Source organism: Musca domestica, unplaced genomic scaffold, assembly GCF_030504385.1.
Source record: "Musca domestica strain aabys unplaced genomic scaffold, Musca_domestica.polishedcontigs.V.1.1 46, whole genome shotgun sequence".
NCBI lineage: Eukaryota > Metazoa > Arthropoda > Insecta > Diptera > Muscidae > Musca > Musca domestica.
In genome coordinates, this window is record NW_026712336.1 from 791,403 (window position 1) to 815,124 (window position 23,722).

Sequence of the window (23,722 nt, forward strand, 5' to 3'; positions counted from 1 at the left end):
ATATCAAAGACAAAAATCCCCTACTATAATCATAAAATATAATAACCTATGGTAAAAATATATCATGTTGCTTTACCACAAGGGGATTATATTTCTTTCCTTCGATAAACTTCCAAAGAATGGTTTAAACCTTCACCATGAGTGCGGTTTTTTTTCAATTTGAAGTTCAAAATGAATTGGCATTTTCGGGAGCTTCTTGTCGCTTTTTTCTGTGTGGTTTCTTTTTTGCTAAATGCCATTAATCGATAATGACTCAAATTACTTCTAGACACCCGCCTGTGTGCATTAATTCAAGAATTTCAATTTGAAATTGTCAAGTTTATCCATTTGTTAGGCAAATGTTTTCCTTTTTTTCCAATTTCTTCAATCTCGATAGTCAACAATTCCCCAGGATAATAAAAGAGTGACTGTTCCCAATAGAAGTCCAAAAACTCGTGTAACCTCCAGATTTGTTTACTTCTTTGCTTATTACAAACATGTTACCATCTTTTCCTCATTTTTTGCTAACTGGAATTAAAAGATTGATTAAAAATGGCATATAACTTTCATTTAATACTCACCAATTGTCCCCTTCAGAACTTCAGTGTGGCATCAAAACCTCTGCTGCTTTTAAATACTTCCATTGTTTCCGACAAGTTTCACCTCCCACCCCCATGTTTTCTTCAAACATTTTCGTAGACCCCTTGGCTATTCCCATCATTAAAAACAATTCACTTTTTGTATTTTTTTTTTTTTTAAGAATTGAACAAAATCAATTGTTCAACTCATTGATTTTTTATTAAATTTTTAATTTCACAATAGATGGTAACATGTGTAGTATCTTCACTTATTTTCTTCTTCAATGTTGTTTAACAACACACCAAGCGATGAACAAATTTAGGCATAAACATCACGTTGTACTTTTTCCCAGGCAGCCATGGGTCCATGTTCGGGCCTGTATTTAACGTTGCAACCATCGGGTTCCAAACGGTTGTCGTCACGCAATTCTTCGTAACGCTCACGGTCGTACTTGGTGAAGCCCCATTTCTTGGAAACGTAGATCTTTTGACGGCCAGGGAACTTGAACTTGGCACGACGGAGAGCCTCAATAACTTGAGCCTTGAATCTGTCGCTGGAACGCACCGACATGATGGGTTGTCCGATGCGGACACGGGCTACAGTACCTTGGGGTTTGCCGAAAGCACCACGCATACCAGTTTGGAGCCTATCAGCTCCGGCACACGATAACATTTTGTTGATGCGGATAACATGGAATGGATGCAAACGCATACGGATGTGGAATTGATCCTTACCGCAGAATTTCACCAAGTATTTGTTGCAGCAAATACGGCCTGCCTCCAAGGCTTCGGATGAGAGCTGTTCATATTCATCGGACACCAAGTGCACGCACAAGGGGAAGTCTTCTACGCCAGCCTTCTTTCTGCCCAAATCGAAGATACGAATCTTGGGATCGGGTACACCACGACAGAAACGGGATTTTGGGTAAGGCTTGTTTTTACAGTAACGATAACATCTCGCTGGACGGCGACCCATTTTTCCAACCGAACTTTACTCCGTCAGAAAAAGAAAGAAAGAAATACAGACGGAAGTTACTGAACACAGCAGTGGGAAGTGTTCAGAACTGTGTTCAGTGAATCACATTTTTTCTGTACGCCAGAGAGATAACGAGCGGACACACTCACACAAATTGTGGCGTGTTTGCCAAACGTATGACGTACATCGTAAACATGGTGCTGTCTGTTTGCGTTTGTTAATGATTGTACGCTTTGGTGGCAAAATATTTGTTGGTAAAATATGACTAGGAATTTGTTGGAATATTGATTTAATAGGAATAGAACAATTAACTTTTGTTATAAACTTCATAAATGTGAAAGGGTATAGTACGGATTTTATACATAACTTTCGAGTTTTATATATTTAGAAAAAATTCTTGGAATGTTTTTTTTTTTTTTTTTTTTTTTTTTTTTAAATATGGAGTGACATTTTTCACTTGACTTTTTGCATCTGGTATAGCTCTCTTTTAGGTGGTTGTAAATTTTGGAAAATGTTGGATTTATTTTAACTCCATCATCTTGATATTAAATATGTAATTTTGATCTCTTGCTCTCACTGTGTCTAAAATGTATGCGGATAATTGCTCTGACAAGTTTTTTTTCATGAAAATTCTGACTGTCGGAAATGTCTGTCGGTATATTTGACTGTGAACTTCATTTCCCGTATTGACTTTAGAAAACATTGTGCGTTTTTTTATATCTTCTTCTATAGAGTGTCCTCGTCTTCGCTCCGCAAAAGTTTGTTATTGGCCGCAGATGATAGTACCTCTCCATTTTTGGTACTAGTTTTTTGGTCCCTCAATAGATAGAAATTCGTCCAGGAAAAAGTTATTATATTACCATTTTTGCTGATGAAGGCGTTATGCTTCAATATTTTAAGTTAGGCACGACTTCAAATTGACTGTAATAAGGGATTTCGGATGCTCCAAATAGTTGTTCAGGTATTTGGATGGCGTTAATCTTCTATTAAAAATATTTTAATTAAAAAGCGGGTAATTAACTGTTTCATTAATAACACCCATTGTGAACATTTTTTAATTATCAACAATCAAAAATGTAACTTTGTAATTAACAACCCAAAAATAATTTATCTTTTTATACATATGACATTTTTCAATAGTTTCTAATATTTTAATCTATAAAAATTCATAATTTTTTCATTAACGTCCGACATGGTCAAGCGTTTGCCTTTGTAAATATTCTGTACGTTACACGTTGACGTATGCTCAAATACGTTGGCGTAAGATTATTTCATGTACGTTGACATTTACTTACAGAACACAGCTCAAAACACGAAACATGGCCAACAAGTGTTGTCAACATTGCGCATGACAAAAAAATCGACAAAACAAAAAATATTAACCCGCCTTTTAATGCAATGCACATTACATACAATGGGAATTTTATTTATTTATAATTTTCATTTCTATCAATTATTGTAATTTTAAATAAACCTTAACTTTTAAATTGGACTTTTAGATGCTACTTTTTACATGAACACTTGAGCCTTTTTCCAGTAAAACTCCGTTATTAGGATTTATTTTGAAGTACAGGAAATTGACCATATAAATCCACTGGGTTGTTTAATTCCGGTCTACCGTAAAAACAATAAGCCTTAGGGTTATATTCTTACCAAGACTTAAATCCTATAACTGTGATACTTATTTTATACATATCCATAGCTCCTTGGTGTAATATTTTTAAATATTTATGTACATATTAAGGATTAGTCTTTTCCACACGTTATTGAAGAAAATACTTCTATTTCATATTTAGTTTAAATCAAGTTCTTATTCCTTTTCCTTGTCCTTTTATTAATTGAACTTTAAAGCTTGCAAAATAATGTTAATCAATTTTTGTCACGACAACCACTTAAGGACACAATTTTTCATATTTATCCTTATTGCCCATCCCTACTTCCTGTTCGTCCTTTATTGTTTGCATATTTTATTAAGAACTGACCTACAATGTTTGTGTGTATGCGTGTGTTTGTATTATGGTAAAACACTTTTATTGACCTCTCCATTCCATTTTAATTTTATGACCTAACCCTTCCTCAATACCATTCATACATATTTTATTAATTTTACCCCCATTTTTCTATTTGCAGTTTGTGAAATTTGCCAACATTAATGAGGACACTCCTTCCTACCATCGTCGTTATGACTTTTTCATTTCGAAATTCTCTTCCATGTGTCATGGAAATAATGATAATATCGAACTGCGTGACAGTATACGTTTGGCTGGCATCAAGGGTGTTCAGGGTGTGATACGTAAAACTGTTTCCGATGACTTGGTTGAGAATATTTGGGAAAAACAACATATGGAGAAAATCGTACCATCGTTGCTATTTAATATGCAGGTGAGAATTGTCCGAGGCACAAAGAAGGCGTGTGTGCCAATTTTGCATTGTTGGGATTGTATCAATTATTTAGTATAACATTTTAATATGCACTTAGATGCTATATTATATTTATTATATTGATTAAGTGGGGTTTTAAGGTTTATACTGCAATCTCAAAAATTGAGGTTAGGATTATTAGATAAATTTATGTCTTTAGGAGAAAATAAATTAATGATAAGAAATTTTCTAATTCTCGAATTAGAATTAGAATAAAATAAAAGAATGGAATACATGTAAAGTAAAACTCAGAAAAAATAATTGCACCATAGACTTATTTTTTATAACATTTTGAAAATTTCAAATAAATGCAGAAAATACTATTTCAACATAACCTCAATTTAATTTTTTTTTTTGAAAATTTAACATTTATTCTATTCAATAAATGAGCATATATAAAAAAAATATATAGATTTTTTATTACCAAAAAAAAAAAAAAAAAAAAAACTGAACAAATATTTCTACTTTAACCTCACTTTTTTATAAAAATGTTAATAATTTACCATTTGTTCTTAAAATTTGGTATTTCTTCCACTAAATTAATGAAGATAGTAGCTAATTCAATTAACTGTTCTGAAAACTTCTCAAGTTTCAAGTAACGGAAAAGATAATTTAAAAAAAAACCTACATTTTTTTGAGATTTTGGCATTAAAATAAATAGCTAATTCAATTAAATGTCGACACAATGTCCGATATATTTTAATTAAAAATAACTGCGAAAAAAATATTTCTTTACCATAACCTTAATTTCTTAAAATTTAAGTTTATTCCATTAAATAAATGAACTTTAAGCTAGTTCAATTAACAACTAAAAAATGTATGTCTAATACCTCAGTTGTTATTATTACAAGTACGATTCTGAAAAAAATATTTCACCATAACCTCACTTTTATTAAAATTTTTTAAATTTTGTTATTAAATTAATAAATTCAATAGCTAATTCAATTGACTTCTATAACAACTTCTCATTAATTACAAATAATAGAAAAAAATTAAAAAAAAATAATAATTTCGCCATAACCTCACTTTTTATGAAATTTTTAAAATTTTTAATTTATTTCATTAAATAAATTAACACAATAAGCTAATTCATTTAATAGTTTAAACAACGTCTGATATATTTTAATAAAAAACAACTAAAAAAATATTTTTTCACCATAACCTCACTTTTTACAAAAATTTTGAAGATTCTACATTTGTTCCAGTGATAAATGAACATAATAGCTTATTCAGTTAACTGTTATAAGAACGTCTCGTTAATTACAAATAACAGAAATAAAATAGTTTAAAAATAATTTCACCATAACCTCACACTTTTTCATAAAATGTCTTAAAATTTGATATTTTGTTGCATTAAATAAATTAAAACCATAGCTTAATCCATTAAAAGATAAAAAAAATTTTTTTACAAATTTTTTGATTTTTTTAATTACAAATAAAATTCGAAAAAAAATTTCATCATAACCTCACTTTTTTATGAAATTTTGAAAAATTGATATTTTGTTGCATTAAATGAATAAAAATCATAGTTTATTCTATTAGAAGATAAAACATTTTTTTTAAATTACAAATAAAACTTGAAAAAAAAAAACAATTTCATCATAACCTCACTTTTTTATGAAATGTTGAAAAGTTCACATTTGTTTGAGTTGTGGACACCACTGAAGATCTGAAACACAAATAAAGTCTATTAAGATCATGTTTTAACTTCTATTAATGAGAATATCAAATAAACCTTTATAACCTCACTTTTTCAATGGCTTTATGAAATGGTTTTTATATAAAATATTTAAATTTTTGAAAAGTTTTTTTATTCTGTATTGTTGTTTGTTTCATTTTTCTTTTGTGATTTTGTTTGAATAACCCTTTGAAAAACACAAAAACCTCCCTTTTCCCTTAAAAAAATTGCAAATCACATGCAACAAATTCACAAATTAATAATTAAAAAAACAACAAATGAATTTTTTCTTTGCTTTCCACACATATATGCCACAAATTAACACACATGAAATACACTACTCGTCTAACGCGCGAAATACAAAAGTTTGGCGTTAACGTTATGTTTGTGAAGAAAAACATGTTGGCGGTAATATACGATTTTAATATAATGCAATTTTTCAATTTGTTGTTAATAAATTATTTAGATGTTGTTTTGGATCTAAATGGAAAAAGGAATAGTTTTTTTAATATAAAATGTTTTTATTTTCTTAATTCCCCATCTAGTCTGGCGATTTGACACCGGTGGAGGATGCCACCGTTGTTACACCACCGGTTTTGGCTGAGGAAGTTTTGCGAGAATTGGTTGGTCGTGCCTCATTTGGTCACATACGCAGTGTCTTGAAACCCTTGCTGACGTAAGTTTTATTTTCCATTTTTTTTAAAAATTTTAAATTAATATTTTTGTTCTTTATGTTCCCCACAGCCATTTGGATCGCCATGAACTCTGGGTGCCCAACACCTTTGCCATACACACATTCCGTATTGTTATGATTTCCATACAGCCTCAGTATTCGTATACTGTGGTCGAGACGCTCATGCAACATTTGGATAACAACTTTAAATCCTCTCCCAAGACTCGCACCTCTTTGGCTGTGGTCTTGTCGAAAATCATTGCCATAGCGGCTGGCGAGAGTGTAGGCCCCTCAGCCTTGGATATTATCAACAATCTGCTAACTCACTTGAGAACCAGCGTCAGTACAACAACTGAAATAACACCCGAAGAATCCCAATATCAAGAGGCTCTCATCAATGCTCTGGGTGAATTTGCCAATCATCATCCGGATTATCAGAAAATTGAAATTATGCTTTTCATTATGAACACCGTGCCGGATCTATCGAAGAAAAGCAAAGGCGATCAAATGTTACAGAATATCCTACTGAAATCGTTACTTAAAGTTGGCACTCAATACAGCACCACATCCTTTGAAAAAGCATTCCCAGCCAGTTTTCTCCAACCACTATTGAAAATGGCCCGCGCACCTCATGATCCGACACGTATTATTGTAATGCAAATATTCCAATCGCTTTTGGATCGTCATCAGAATGAAAAGGTTTTGAGTACGGTTAGTATTAAACCGTATGCTGCCCTTTCACAGGAGACACCCTCACGTTCGGACATCATATTTACCCATAAGTATGGGGCAAATATAATGCAGGCCCTTATCGATAGTATGGCATTGTCGGAGAAGCTGGATTCGTTGACATCAAGTTATAATACGGCGGCATTACTTATTGTGGAAATGGCTTGTGGCGAGACGGTGCAGGAGTTTCTACTATTCATATTGGGGTAAGTTGGCATTTTCAGTTTTTCAGAATTAAAATAATTTTTAAAACTATAAGTGCTATTTTAGTTTTGTAGACAATTCCAAATTGTCAAATCATTCCTCGATATTATTATAAAGTCCCATTCACATAACCTAAAATGTATACCTCTACCGCCATTTTACAACCTAACCTACAAATTTACAAAAAAAAGACTATGTTATTCAAGTCATTCAACCAAATTATTTCATAAAATATCTGAGAGTATGAGAAAAATTACTGGGAATTGTATTTCTTGTGAACCATTTGTATTACAACAACATTATTTCATCAACTTTGTGGTGCTAACATCATGATGTACCTCCTTACAGCCAGTGTCATTTTTTCAGGCCATCATTATTTAAAAAATAAACATAACCCTACATTTTTTTAATTTTATGATTCAAGACCTTTATGTGTTTAAACTTTAATCATCTCTATTCCAACTTCCAGCATTCAACAGGTTGCCACCACATCCGATGATCTGAGTAATATACACAAGTGTTGCCTTCACATTATCGCCATTGCATTACTTACGCTTACGGCCCGCGTTACGGGCATTAATAATCTACTCGAATATGCGCAAAAAATCATTGAAGATCGCAAACAAGAGGCTACATACTTGCTGCCACCGCTATTGGATTCGAAGAAATCGAATAAATCGTATAATTTAAATCTACCCCATTTGGCCATTGATAAAATGGCGTTGGCTGAATGTTTACAAAATGCTGGCATGGATTTCAATCGTCTACAGACCGGTGTACCATATGCTCTCAATCAAATCGATAATCCTGGTCATCGTCATTCATGGGTCGAGTCGGTTAGTAATCACATGACACATCGCAACAGTTCAGCCGATTTGACGGCCTATAATGCTGATGCGGACAGTATTAGCAGTTCACCGGGTGTTTCTAAGGTTCGTAGGGAGGCGAGAGAGAAAATGTGATTTGAAAGAATAAGGAATAATTTTGTTTTTTTTTTATTTATTTTGCAGAAAGCCTTGGCTCCCGAATACACCGTTGATGCCATGAAACGTTATTTGGCCGAACCCCCAGAATCTGTCAAGAGAGAACAACAGGAGAAACAAAAGCAAATTGTTCGCGCTTTCCGTGAAAGCGATTTTGAGGATCTTATGAAACGTACTGAACCAAAGGTAAGGAATGGGCATGGAATTAAAAAACCTGCCATAGTAAGGGAAGAATTGAAGAAAGTATTAAGTATTTGTACAATTAAAATAATTATTATCAAAGAGTTTTTTCCTTGACTTATTCTATATATAGAGAATGTCTAGAAGTTGGATGGATGGATGGTTAAGTCTGTAGAAAACTCGTTAAAGTTTTTTAAGTATGGTTGGCATGTAGAAAACATCCAGTTTGTTTAGTAGATCAGTAATGCCTGGTATATCGAGAAAAACAATAGAAGCTTTTCTAAGCCAAGAAGGCCTGCATGAAATCCTCTACGTCTAGAAGCCCTGTACAAAATCTTCATGGCCTAGGAGACCTGTATAAAGTTTTCTACGTATTGAACACCTGTATGAGGTAGTCAGCGGGTTCTACGTATGGAATACTAAAAAATACCTATAATACCTATAAAATACTCGTATAAGGTCTAATACACCGAGAAAAACTGTAGAAGGTATTCTATGTCAATTACGCTTCGAAAAGGTTCTCTGCGTCTTAAATACCTGTGTAACATATTTTACTTTTAAACGACTTATATAAGGTCTTATACGTCTAAAAGACCTCTACGTTTGAAGGATTAGTATAAGATCTTTTACGTCTTGAAACATGTATAAAGTCTTCGACGTCAATAATACCTGTGTAAGGTCTTTTAAGACTACAAGGTCTGTATATAACCTTCTAGATCGAAAAAGATTTGTGAAACTCTTCTAGAAGACCTGTGTAAGAAGTCCTACGTCTAAAACGCTTGTACAAGGTCTACTACTTCAAAAAGGCCAGTATAAAAATTTCAACATCTCGCCAACGCAAACTCGCCAACGTCTAAAAGACCCACATAAAGTCTTCTAAAAGAAAGACGCCTAAAAAACCTGAATAAGGTCCTACGTCTGAAAGGTTTGTACAAGGTATTCTACATCAAAAAGGCCTGTATAAAACCTTCTACATCGAGGAGATCTGTAGAAACTCTTCTACGTCTAAAAGGTCCACATAAAGTCTTCTACAAGAAAGACATCTAAAAGACCTCAATAAGACGTTTTACGTCTAAAAAACTCGAATAGGGTTTCTACTTTAAAATAGTCTGTATGAAACCTTCTGAATCGAAAAGATCTGTAGAAACTCTACTACATATGGAGGACCTATAGAAGGTCTTTTAAATATAACAGACCTTCCGAAGGTTTTCTTAATCTAGAAATTCTAGTATAGGGCCCTGTATAAGACCTTTGCTTTGTAATACTTTATTTAGGCCATGAAGGCTTCTGTGTTACAAGTGTAGATATAAATAAATAAAAAAAAAATAAATAAATAAAAAAAATTTAATCATGAAGACCTTTTTAGAGTCTTCTAAGTTTTGAAGACCTGCTAAGTCGCGAACCCCTTTAACATTTTTATACCCTCCACCATAGTATGGAGAGTATATTAATTTTGTCATTCCGTTTGTTACACCTCGAAACATACATTTAGACCCCACAAAGTCAGCATAAAATTCTATGTCGATTTAGCTATGTCCGTCCGCCTATCCGTCTGTGGAAATCACTCTAGCTTCCGAAAGAAATGAAGTAGGATGATAAAATTTTACTTAAATATATATTATGTCTGCAGGACTTTTGGTATTGAAAATGAGCCATGTAGGTCCACCATATAATGGTACATCCGCCCCCATATAATGGTACATCCGGATATTCGGTCTTTTGATGATTTTAGCGACATTATTCACAAATTTTTTTTTTTCATATTTGGTATTTGAAGTTCGTAATGAATACTACATCATATGACAGAAAATTGTCTGTGCAGGTCCACGTCTTCGTATAGCCATAATATAACGGAACCTCCCGATATTCGGTATTTTGATGATTTATGCGACATTATTCACCGGAATTGTTCCACATTTGGTATTTGAAGTTCGTATTGGATATTACAGCTTATGACAGAAAATTGTCTGTGCAGGTTCACGTCTTTGTATAGCCCCTATATAACGGGACCTCCCAATATTTGGTATTTTGATGACTTTAGCTCATTATTCACAGATTTTTTTCAAGTTTCGCATTTGAATATTGTAATGGCTTATAAAAAAAGTTGCCTATGCAGGTCCTTGTCGTCATATAAACCCTAATATAACAGAATTAACAGATTAAATAAAAATTTTAACGGATTTTTTTTTTTTTTTGAAAGTTGGAAAAATCGTTCCCTATGGTTAAAGGGTATTCAAAGATCGGCCCGGCCGAACTTACACCTTTCTTAAATATTTATGCTAAAATTAACTTTCCCAGCCTCTTCCAGATGAACTTCTATATACCTTTCTATTATAACTTTAAACATTCAATTTTTAATTTATTTAAATTTTTTCTCCATTTCAGCACGATGTCATACAAAATCGTCTCAATGACCTCTTCAATTCCCTGTCGATTGACAACAAGACTCCACAGAATGCCGCCAATCAAAATGAGAAACCCATTTATGAAACTAACTTTCCCGAATTATTTTACTACTAAAAAACAACACCACCACTCTATCTATATATCATATAATATAAAAATATACAAAATACATATGTATTTAAAATGTTGAAAATTTATTTCTAATAAAAAAAGAAGAATTGGCTTTGTTACTTGGTTTTTAAGAAATAACAATAAAATTGTTATATTTCTATTAAGTATTAATTATTAACAAATTTTTTATATATACAACACTAGTAGCCCCCACTTTCCCCTCCCCCTGACACAACACTCCCTTAGGAAAAGAAAATAATAGATTTCAATACCTACAAAAGAAAAGACGAAGAAGAAAAAAAAGAGATATTTTTTGGTTTAAGGCGCAAAAAAAAAACAGATTACGATATTTCCTTATACATATAATATACCTATACAAATTATATACATTATATAACCTTAAAAAATAAAAAAATGTAATAATCTTTAGCTAATTTGTTTGTTGTTTAATTGAAAAAAGAAGAAAATACTATTGTATTGTAACTTATATATATATATATATATATATATATATATATATATATATATATATATATATATATATATATATATATATATATTATTTTTTTGTTTGTTCCATATACTACTGGTAGTAAAGAGGTATGCAGGTGTTATCATCCCTTTTATAAGTTGTTGTTCCGTTTTTTATTATTATTATTTAATAAGATTTTTTATTATACATACTAAAAAAACAATTCAAGCATATATACATATAAACTTTTGGAATTTATTTATGTATTTCTAAAAAAATTGAATAAATAATAAAAACAATAAAAAAACAACCACCCCTACACACAAAACAGAGTTTTATTAAATTTGGTAGTGGGTTTCAATTAATATTTTTCATTCAAAAGGCATTTGTATTTTCCTCTTCTTCAATGTTATAACATAGCTATATTGAGTATGGACACCAACCCAAATTTTTCACATCGCCTCCATACGAATCTTTCAATTTCTTGTTATACCCTCCACCATGAAAAAGAGGGTATATTAACTTTGTCATTCCGTTTGTAACATCCCTAAATATTCGTCGTAGACCCCATCATAAAGTATATATATTCATAATCAGCATAACATTATAAGTCGATTTGACCATGTCCGTCTATCTGTTGAAATCACGATACAGCCCATGGTACAATGAATTCAAGGTAGGGCAGAACTACCATATGATTTAAATTTTTTTATTTTTCTGGCTTAATATGTCAACTTCATTTGCTTATGTGTGTGTCTTCTTTTCAATAATAAAAAATTGTTCAGAAAATATTCAAATTCGGGTGTTTTCAAAATGTTTATTGCAACGAATGTACGACAAAATCTACAGTTTTTGTCGCGAAATAAATCATAAGAGATATATAGAACATGATATTGAAAAGAAATTTTGACCATTCATTCAGTTTTCGCGGTTTTAAATTATTTATTCAAAATCAATGCAACAAGTTGTTTGCTTTTTTATTGTTTTGATAGCAATTCTGACATTACAAGCCAAACAGGTAGACCTCTATACTTGCAATTTTTTCAAAGTTGACCTACCTTCTCTTCATTGTACCATGATACAGCCCACCTTATTTGACGAAGAGCATGAAAATTCGGCAAACTAATTTGTATTGTGTCTAGGATGGTTAGTATTGGAAATGAGATATATCGGTTTTGATATAGCGGTATCTCCCAATATTCTGTATTTTGATGATTTTCGCCACATTTTATCACGGACTTGTCTAAAAATTGGTATTTGTAGGTAATAACGGGTTCTAGCTCCGGTGGCGAAACATTGTATGTATAAGCATAGACAAATAAAGGTATAGACTAAAAAGTTGTCTCATCTGTTATCTTCGAAAAAAGTGCTTCAATAGATGTCGTTCATGCTGTGAGAGAGGTTCAGTAGACTCACTCAATTCTCTCAAAATATAAAATATTGAATATTTGTATGATTCATTATTATTTATCAATTGAAAACGAAACAGTGACTTTGTTTACTTTTACATTATCCAACTATGTTGTGAAATATAAAAATATAGAACTTAAATAGCAGAAAAATGAATAAATTGTTTTCGAAGTCGATTGACTTCACTAGCCCTGAGTGACTTTACTGGCCCAAGATCAACCATAGTGACATCTGCCGGCAGGGGTAAATTTTAAAACTTTTTAGTCTAAACCTTTATTTGTCTATGGTATAAGTCCACGTTTTGTTATATCTCCCATATAACGGTACCTCACGACATTCGGTATTTCGATGATTTTCGCAACATTTTTTCATGGATTTTTCTAAAAATTGGTATTTGTAGTTCGCAATGGGTTCTAACTTCGGTGGCGAAACATTGTATGTATAGGTCCACGTTTTCGCATAGCCTCCACATAATGGTACCTCCAGATATTCAGTATTTGGATGATTTTTGCCACATTTTCCCACGGATTTGTCTAAAAATTGGTATTTACAGAACATTGAATATTTAGGTCCACGTTTTCCTATAGCTCATATATAACGATACCAACCGATTTTGTCTCAAATTTTATATTTAAGAATATTCGGTAGATGACAATCCTTGAAGTATAAACTTGTCTATAGAGGTTTCCGTTTTTGTGTGTCCCCATATCACGGCCTCACCCACTTTATGTTTTTTTTTTTTAATTTTAACAGCATTATCAAAACGGCCTTACTGGTGTTTGTTGTTTCAAGTGGAACACGATTGAATTTAGATACTTTTATATAAAAATGTTTTCTTTGCCCAAAGGCTGAGGGTATTAAAAGTTCAGCCCTGCCGAACTTATTAATGTTTTTCTTAATTTTTTCTAATTAACATTGTGTTGCTGAAGTATGCCATACTGATTTTCGGCCACTGGTGGCTATCTGTCATTTTGGGATGGAATAACGTCTACAGAGTGTTTACTACTGTCGACTAGGGTGAAAGCGGCCTGTTTGTGTCACCTTTCCTGGTATCCTTGTCTGTATTTTGTAGTGTACTGTTGACGTCGGATCCATGCATTTCTTAACCATTATAATTAAGCAAATGTTTAACGTCTCGAAACCATCATAAATTGTAGTGGGACATTTTCGCTCTGAGTGGCTTTAAAACAGCGGTGCTCAAAAAGAAGTACTCTTTTCAGTAAAATTTCTCTTTGCTTATTTAAATCAAGAACAAAACAGTGTTATGTCATTATTTATACAAATATTTTTTATCCATTTGCTTTATAAATTATTTTGGCAAACATTCGTGTTTAAAAACAATTAAATACAACCGTAAAATATAAAGAAAAACAGAATTTTAATTTTCTCTTAGATTATCTCTTTTTTCTCTTCGTGTTCTAGAACACGGGTTTGAGCACCCCTGCTTTAAAATGACTTAGCAGACTTCTCTTTGTGTGCATTTTGAGAATATAACTATAAAACGAGTTTTCACCTGGTGGAGGAAATAAAAATTTCATCCCAGTCGAAACTTATTATACCCCAATTTAAACCACCTAAACTCCAAAATAAAAAATTTTTGAATATTTTTTCCATACAATTTATATTTTATTATAAACAATATCAAAATTATATAACAAGTGCTTATTTATTATACAATAAAAAAATAATAATTTACGAAGAGAAATTTTTATTAGGGAAAAATTTCTTCTTTAAAAGATTTAGGATTCCATGGCAAAAGAAAAATTGAGTTAGGAATTTTGAAAATGTTCATATATATAATTTCTAAAGATATTTTCAGGTTATAATAATACGAAAAAAATTGAATTCTTGTGCGATATTTTTTCTCTTCACTGAATATCATATATGAAAATGAATATCTTCGTTTTAATATCCAAAAACTTATATAAAAAATATATATAAAAATAATTTTATTGAAAAATTGTATAAAAAAATAAATGTTAGTATATACTCCATTGCAGTGATTTAGTACATATGATTTTAGATTAATAAAATAAGAATATAGGCCTTAGAAAAATTAGATATATAGTTAGATATAAATACACAGAGAATTTATGGCAAATGGTAGTTTTCTGTTTTAATTATAAAACACATAGGTATTTATAGATTTCATGAAATTAATTTACAAAAGTATGAATTGAATTTAAGGTTGGTTATATGCCAATAAAGAAACAGACTCACTTAAACGAAAGTTTGTAGATTATTTCTCTGTTGAAATATGCGAGCATTTTGATTAGTTTTTTTTTTTTTTTTTTTTTTTGTTAATTAATTATGGAAAAAATATTATTATTTATATATAATATAAATATCTAATATTTACAGTGTAATATAAAAAATTGTATATATAACAAAAAATATATATATATTTGGAATCAATCCCAATGATATATATAGTACATAACATATATCATTTATTATTATGAATTATACAACGAGAGTGCCGCAAATGCACATATGGCGATTTTTTTTTTGTTTGTTTGCTTGATTTGATTTACGCTTCTTTTTTGTATTCATTTTCTCAATACAAAGCACCGGTTTTTTGTAGTTTCTAAGTAAAAAAACAAAGACAGATTGCAGCATTCTCTTTCCCCGTCCTCCTTAGCAGTAATACTCTCTAGAGTTCTACAGAAAATCTGTAGACGAAAATGAAGAACTTGAGGCAGTTGATGATGATGTTGAGGTCGCCGAAGCTGAACGATGACTAGTTGCCATTGATGAGGATAAATGCAGAGGGCCAGCATTTGGTGGTGACGGTGGTACCAAACACACCGCATTGCCCTCATCCAACATACCACTGCTGGTGGGTGTGCTGGATCTTTCACAATTTGCTCCTATTTCCGATATGGGTACCGAAGCATTGGCAAATTCATCACAGATTAATAGATTTTCTTTGAACGTTTGTGGTGCTGGTGGTACAACCAGAACATTGACTGAGATCAGCAAAGGATGCACCAATTTGGCATCCATCACCATAAGTGTGACTTCTTCGTTTTTCTCCAAACACAATGAGGTAATGTCGGATTTTTGTGTGTAGACAGGTTGGCGTTGATTGTTAATGGATGTTACGGAAGCTCTGAAATTAGAAGAAAAAATTATTGCTGTCCTAGAAAAAAAAATTTCGGTTCATCCTCACCTGATCATAAACTGCCGCTTAGTTTGTAAACTCAACAGGCGTTCATGTTCATTACGATGATGCCTACGTATGCTAAGTATACGAGAGTCGGCAATGAGTATAAGATCCAGTCCAAAATTAAATCCCGTCCAACGCCATTTTTGATAGCCCGGCTCCAGTAGAATCCGTCCACAACGCATACAGTTTTTAAAGAATTCATCTGGATTGAGATCTTTGGGACTGTAATGAAAAATAAATAGGAAAAAATGTTTTATAATGGAATTTACAGTTTTATTGGAGGACATAACCAAGCTGAGGAATTGTATCCCAGCAGTTTGAAATTAAATCATTTAAGAACAAAAAATATTGTGATCACTCGTTTTCCTCTGAAAATACCCTCTACATTTATATCTCAATTTTACGCTCCCTCCTTTTTCTCTCTCTATCTCTCTTTTTCTCTCCAGTCAGCAGCACAACCAAAAAGCGGAAATTAAATGGCAATGTTCATCTGTTGAATCATTATAATAGTTGTTAATTATTACTTCGGCATAATCCGGCAAAAAAGCATACCTCATAAACACATTTGCCTCATCATTCTCCCACATCTTCCGCTAACTATTCATTAAATTTTCTTCAACAAACTCGAAAAGGGAGACTTGTTCACAATTGGAAAGGAAAGTATTTGATTGAGGTAAATAGTCCCTATTAGAGGCAGCTATTCGTCCTGTAATCGAATCTAAGATAACGGGCTTTGCTTTCTAGATAAATAATGTCTATCTTGTCTTGCTTGAGTGGAAAAATCCTGTCTATAATACTATTTCGAGAACTATCAAGTCTTGCCTTGGAAGATTCTACATCTTATATGAGACCACCACCATTCCACCTGTTCCTTATCCTAACATTGTCCGCAGAATTCAAATATAATCAACAATAATTTGACAATTTTTAACTGGGTTTAATTGATAGGTAGTAGAAATAGAACTCTTCGAGCTAAAGTTTCTGGCCACATCGAGAACGAAACCTTACTCCTGAACTCAATATGTCAGATCTTCGCAGCTGCACTCCGATAGAACTTAGGTTTTTTGATGTAATCTCCCATAATATTTGAGTGTCCTGGTACGCAACAAAGGATTTGATGAAGAAAGACTTTATTGCCCAAAGGCCAGCCATACGATCTACATAAATTGTGAGCATGACCCGTCTTTTTCTTTCAAAAAATAACACTGCATTTAGTAATAGATTAGAATAGACTTTTAAAGGAATACAGTGCGTGTTCATTCTTCACCCAATTGGGAGACGGATCTTTGACCCGATAGGCCGGGTTCAAGGCTAGGCTAGGATCCACAATATAGGTTTCGCTTATGAAAATACCTATCCAACAAGAGGTCACATGATAGGGTTATTTAAAGCGTTTCGGAAGTTATAGTCAAATTATCAATTTTTTGGACCCGGATTCCCCCAAAAATCGCAAAATGGCCCGTTGTGGGTGTCAATAAAATTTAATATAAAATCTGGTCAATCATAGTAGCAGTTTCCCGGAATCAGGGTAAAAATTCCTCCTTCTGAAAAAAATGTCGAAAAAATCGAAGAGTTGAGTTGAGAGCATTGAGGTTTTTAGCGCTAGGATCTTAGTAGTCCAGTGTCCGAAATGACTTAAATATTTCCAAATTGTTCTGCTGTTGTTATTTTCATGGTCAAATGTCAAATACAAAATGGTTAAAATATCAAAGTCGACTAAAAAATACAATGTCGTCACAATTTTTTGCGACGACAAATTTTCTCTAAAAACGACTTCACGTCGACTGTTGTATCGACAATGATTAAAGCAATTATTCATCGCTGCCGACAAAAAACGATAACCCTAATAACGTTATTGTCGCCTTGACTTCATTTTGCGCAACGACAACCGTAATAGGGCCGAATATAATTTACTCTTAAGCGGCCGTTGAAGCATTGGAGAAATACAGAGTGAATACCGCCATCGATAATCATCCGCCCCCTAACACAATTGAAGATCGAGAGCTGCATTGACAAACCAGTGTAGTTTTGTCGCTTCAATTTGTATTGGGTTCGAATTGACAGCAATGGGCAGAACACCTGACCACATGACACGCCGCACCTCTTAAACGGACCAGCCAAACCTACCCGCCTAGCTCGCTATGCAGTTTAAACCATAGAAATACCATAAGAGAATACATTGCGTATTTTCCACCGAAATTGGTAGTCCAGAAGAACATTGAAATGCTCCTCATCCAAGGGGAATTTAAATTCTACCCAGAATTGTTGGCAAAAAGTAGTCAAAGATTTCGGCCTGATTAATAGTTCCAACTCTTTTATTGGCTGGATTTACTTCGAGTTTATGTTACTACTACTACTTTCCTAAAGAGCCCTGCATTTGTTCAGACAAAATAAAAGAGAATTTCCCACAACATATTTGTAGACACAACCAAATCATGGTTGTGATTAAATAATAGGATAAAAGTTTCTGTTCTCCCAAATGTTTTCTATGCAGTCAAATGGGATGAATGATGTAGGCTACATGATGTGGAGGGCTACCTAAATCGGCCTTCGTGAAATTCGATTTTCTATATTTGCCTTTTAAAATATAACTTCAAATAGTGCCACCCATACGGATCTGGTCTGAGTGAAGTGATTCTTGCAATTTCTCTCCTACTCTTCATAAAGTAATTGGGAATAAGTTATAAGATTTGAGAATTGATTGATAAAAAACAAAGTGGGATACTGAAGGCTTAAATGAAGGTACATATTCCACAAGTTTACATCACAGACGTGTTAGAGATGCTTATTCAGACTATTTCCGGAAAGACCAATTGGCAAAAAAAACCCCAAAAAATACATTTTCCGAATAAAAATATTTCCATTGGGGATAAATTATAAGATTTGAGAATTGATTGATAAAAGACAAAGTGGAATACTGAAGGCTTTAATAAACGTATATATTCTATGAGATTACATCACAGACGGGTTAGAGATGCCATTGAGACTATTCCGAGAAGCCTAATTGGAAAGAAATAACTTTTCCAAATCATATGCCCTAAAATGTTAAAAAAAGCTCATTTTGGAGAATGAAACCTAAGATTTTGGGCCCTTGGCTATACTCGATTTTTACATTGGAGTAGAATGGATTACTTAAAACATTTTTGAGGTTATGACAGCAAAAAGTAAATGACATGCGAACATAAATTGAAATCAAAATTTCCATTTCCAATTTATATATTCTAAAAAAGTCTAATTCAGAGATCCAATATCTCATCTCCCTGTATTCGATAAAATATCTTCTTCCCACAGTCAAATACCCCACCCCCAAACAAAAGAGAAAAAAAAAACTAAAAAAAGGTCTTTGTTAAAAACGTAAAAGAAATAAAAATTTATTCAGTTCGAATATAAAAATAAAAACAAACTCATATAACCATTATCAACTACTATATATAAAAAATGTAATAACACAATGAGAATTCAAAATCTTTTAAATGCAAGGCATTGAACTAATATCAAACAATTATAGTCTATACATATATGTAACATGTGTGTATGTATGTCAATTGGGAGAAAGGAAATCAACTTCAATTACTAGGTACACTGAAGAAGAAGAATAAGAGAAAGACGTTCTGTCTGTATGGCGGCAGTTTGGATTGAACTTTGGTTTCATTTAAATGCGCAGTGCAATGCAACGTTACACGTTTACATTAAACAAAGAGCCTATATCGAGATGTTGGACTACTTGATGTACAAATGAATTGTATTCTAAAGCATTTATTTGTACTTGTTTTTTTATAACAATGTCTGTTCCCAGGTCTAGCATCTTGCCTTACTATAATATATGCGTGGAGAGAGAGAGAGAGAGAGAGAGAGAGAGATAAGAAAGAAAAGAAATATGATAAAAAACACATACACAAACTCAAATCGATTCTGCAAACAAAGAAATGAGATGCACATAATTTTATTATCCATATCAAATCTTTGGCTGGAATTGATCTTTTGATTTAACCTATAAATATTGCCTTCACTTACCCCTCTTCTGGCAAATGATCCACCTTGAGTATGGAATTCCAATTACTCAGCACATGATTGTGAAGCCATTCTTTGGGTATAATATTGTCGTTAAGTACAATTTTCAAATCCATATGATGATTGGTAAGATATTGTGTGCGCAGTGCTAGGAAAGGTTTTAGAAATTGTTGACCATCCGGCGTCGAGAGGAATGAACGTTTTTCTCGACGGCTGGTGAAAAAGTTTTGTACAATATCATTTGAGGTTACGGGCGCCCGATCCGAGGGTGAATTGGATAGTGACGAGGAAGATGAGGTGTTATTCGATTCATTTGATTGCTGCTGTAATTTTAATTCCTCCAACTGTTGGGCCTGATGTTGAGGATTTTCGGGATCATAATTTGGATGTAAACGTAAGTAAATCCAATTACGCAGTAGCGTATACAGCGAATATTCTGTCTGCATAACATATAGATCTGGACTAGATATCAATGCTGTCATTAGTTCAATACTAATTTGACGTAATAAATTCGGATATTTTGTATATATACACAGGAGATTGATCTCCAGCCATACAAAGGCAGATTTCTTGACATTTTGACAGCCATATTGACAGGCAGCTTCATAGTAATTTATGGCAGTTTCAGCATTTATTGATTCAATCATAACCTCAGCACATTTGTCAATGATGCCATCCAAGTGGAAAAGTGTGGCAGTCGCTAGCACAGATATGACACCCTTGGCATCGATTTCAATTTCATCGGAGTACATGGAACCAAAAACAGCATCCAAAGCTAGAAACAAAGAAAAAGAATTTTATTAGAAAAATGAAATATCTAAAATGGTATTGTTGTATCAAATCGTATTTCAATAAAATCCATTTTAATAAGTTAAAAAACATCAGTCGGTTTTGCCGACAGATGTATACCCCAGCCTAGAGTTATAATTATTCAAACTGTTGACTCTTTATGGGTGAGGTTCTGCAGCAGTTGCCAAATTCGTATCTGACCTAAGACTGATATAAATATTACAAAGTGCCAGATTTGGACTACATCCACTACTTCCTATACTTTATATGATATGTTCAAATTTTTGGAAAATATGCAAATATGCGTGAAGTAACAGAATACCGGACCGAAGTATTCCATTTTCATACTTCATCTAATACAGATAAAAATATTAGTATGTGCAAAATTTTATGGAAATCGAACCTTTATATTCTATTTATGCGAAATCATAAATTCCGATAAATTACTTGTTCATATTAGATTTCTTGTTAAGTGAAATACCAGAAGTAATGGTCCGATATCTACCTTCTTTACAACAGATGTTGTGTTGATGCGAATATTGAGATGTGCCAAGTCTACTCAAAATTATGACTCTTTGTGGGTGAGGTACCAGAAGATGTGAACTGATATATCCCATCTTCACACCAGACCTTGTGTTAGCAGAAATAATGAAATTTGCGAAATTTGAAGAGAACTGGATGGTTATTTCGGATTTTATGATCGTTTAGGCTATTCAAAATTTTGACTGTTTGTGGGGGAGGTACCAGAGGGAATGGTCCGATATCTACCATATTTATGACACACAAGATGGTTGATGGAAATATTTAGATGTACCAAGTCTGAATGGTATCGGATGTTAATTTCGCGCTTCATGATTATTCAAAATGTTTACCCTTTCTGAGGGAGGTACCAGGAGGATTAGACCGATATATTCCATCTTCATAGCAGATCTTGTGTTAGTAGAAATAACTGGATGTGTGCCACATGAAGAGAACCGGATGTTTATTTGGGATTTTATGATCGTTTTGGTTATGTAAAACTTTGACCTTTTGTGTGGGAGTTACCAGAAGGAATGGTTCGTTCTCCACCATCTTTATAACAGATCTTCTGTTGATGGAAATATTGAGATGTGTTAAGTCTGAACAGAATCGGATGTTAAGTTCGCGTTTTATTAGCTTCATAAATATTTATAATTTTGACCCATCCTGGGGAAATACCAAATACCTTGGATTAATAAAAATATTGTGATGTGTGTAATTTGAAGACAATCGGACACTTACATCACATTTTACAAGAGTTATAATTATTCAAAATGTTGACCCTTTGTGTGGGGAGGTACTAGATGGAGTGGAGCGATATTGTCCATTTTCACACCTGACCTGGCACAGATACAAATATTAGGATTTGCAAAGTTGGACCAAATTCGTATTATCCTTTCTCTTTCTGTGCAGTAAATTATTTTCTTTGAAACTATTGACATTTTGTGGGGGAGGTACCGGAAGGAATGGACCGATATTCCCATCTCCGAACTCGATTTACGTTTGTCAATAATATTACAATGTACCAAATTTGGATCAAATCGGATACTCCCTTCAAGAGTCAAGCAGACAGACGGACAGACATTGCTATATAGACTCCAAATGTCCTGAAACGGATTTGGTCCAAAGAGACCTAGGATCTAAAACCCTTATTGCGATGAGGTACGTTTTGGTCGTATTAAATGATACCCTCTGTAGCCATATGGCTGAGGGTATAATCAAATGGTATACATACTCTCTCTAGCCATATAACGGGGGGTATAACAATTAGAGGAAATAAAGGATTTATTTATCACCTATGAAGTTTTGAAATAGAGTTAATTCAGTTGAAACATGTTGAAAAAACTTCTATAGATCTTAAATTGATCGAAATACCCGTTTTATTTGATTCTAGTAAAATACGTTGTGCCCAAAAAGTTGCTAAAAAGCCTGGAAAAAGTATGTCCATATTGACAAACTTCTAAGGATTGATATTCCTTCCAGACGATTCATATGGTTACAAAACTAATTCTACCGTCAGGAATTTAGCCAATTTTATTTGTAGACATGACATTAATCCTTTGTGTAGATAATTTATTTCATATAAAAATCGCAATTTTCATGACCATACCAAAGGATGTAAGACTTGTCTTTTGAAGTACAATCATTTGAGAAATTTTTTTTGCAAAAGCTATGTAAACACTTCTGTTTATCTATATAATCAAAAGGCAATCAAAACTTTTTGAAGGGCCTTTTTGTTTTTCTAGACGATTCGTAGCCTTAACAATCGTATATAAATAGTTCTTTATCATGGTCACGGTCAATAAGCAATCATTAATTAGGTCATTGCGATAAAGAAAATAATAGAAGAGATTTCCTGAGGGAGGAATATACACCTTTCAAAAGAAGAAACAACAAATCAAATTTGAAAAATCTCTTTGTTCTTCCAGACATTTCGTTGCCTTGATAAGCTAAAAAAATAAACACAGGTTTATTTTATGGTCAGGGTTCTTTATTTGCACTTAAAAGCCCAATTCTAACAGGAAAATCAATTGTCTTAGCAACAAATAACTACTATTCCACTTACATACACCCTACAGCATTTGGAAATATCTACAAAATCAGCCTTACCACTTATATTATCTATAAAATGTCTATATAAATTTATCAATGATATGATACTCACATTGCCACCGACATGCTAATCAGACACAATGTTCTTGTCTATTCATATAAATCATATCAGTTTATGTTTAAATTATAAAATTTTAAACGTGTGGACTATTATGGTGGAATTTATGACTCACATTAATTAACTTTTGTGATAGTTCGCCGATTCTACATGGCCTGGTTTTAAATGTTCATTCGAAAATGATCCCAAAACAAAAACACCAACTCCTTGTATTTTTTTTATTTTTGATTATTTTAAAAAAATTCTCATGGATGTCTTTCGAAA

At 32.8% G+C, this 23,722-nt stretch overlaps 3 protein-coding genes across 8 annotated transcripts in view; 1 reads left to right on the top strand and 2 right to left on the bottom strand.

Moving 5' to 3' along the window:
- The window catches only part of LOC101890283 (protein EFR3 homolog cmp44E), a 28,985-nt gene extending 17,788 nt beyond the window's left edge, over nt 1-11,197 (top strand). For 4 of the 6 annotated variants that reach the window (XM_059127539.1, XM_059127543.1, XM_059127538.1 and 1 more), the window contains 7 exons: nt 3,664-3,915; nt 5,999-6,040; nt 6,178-6,308; nt 6,377-7,240; nt 7,708-8,170; nt 8,249-8,407; nt 10,787-11,197. In XM_059127539.1, the coding sequence (XP_058983522.1) occupies nt 3,664-3,915; nt 5,999-6,040; nt 6,178-6,308; nt 6,377-7,240; nt 7,708-8,170; nt 8,249-8,407; nt 10,787-10,921 (2,046 nt within the window). In that variant the 3' untranslated portion in view covers nt 10,922-11,197. The remainder of the gene's footprint in view (nt 1-3,663; nt 3,916-5,998; nt 6,041-6,177; nt 6,309-6,376; nt 7,241-7,707; nt 8,171-8,248; nt 8,408-10,786) is intronic. The other 2 variants (XM_059127541.1, XM_059127540.1) reach the window with 1 other exon arrangement.
- Nucleotides 715-1,589, bottom strand: LOC101895455 (large ribosomal subunit protein uL16). The gene has a single exon (XM_005192099.4). It carries the CDS (start codon nt 1,531-1,533, stop codon nt 877-879), a length of 657 nt encoding a protein of 218 aa, XP_005192156.1. The 5' UTR covers nt 1,534-1,589; the 3' UTR covers nt 715-876.
- A 4,130-nt stretch (nt 11,198-15,327) lies between the features above and the next one.
- Nucleotides 15,328-23,722, bottom strand: part of LOC101887761 (protein germ cell-less) — a 44,661-nt gene continuing 36,266 nt past the window's right edge. Inside the window, exons 4-6 of the mRNA XM_059127573.1 lie at nt 19,984-20,755; nt 15,973-16,191; nt 15,328-15,912 (exon numbers count right to left, since the gene is read on the bottom strand). Of these exons, the coding sequence (XP_058983556.1) occupies nt 15,462-15,912; nt 15,973-16,191; nt 19,984-20,755 (1,442 nt within the window). The 3' untranslated portion in view covers nt 15,328-15,461. The remainder of the gene's footprint in view (nt 15,913-15,972; nt 16,192-19,983; nt 20,756-23,722) is intronic.

What these genes read in the sequence shown, in the direction of transcription:
- LOC101895455 (XM_005192099.4), bottom strand. Translation starts at nt 1,533, where the DNA reads ATGGGTCGCCGTCCAGCGAGATGTTATCGTTACTGTAAAAACAAGCCT.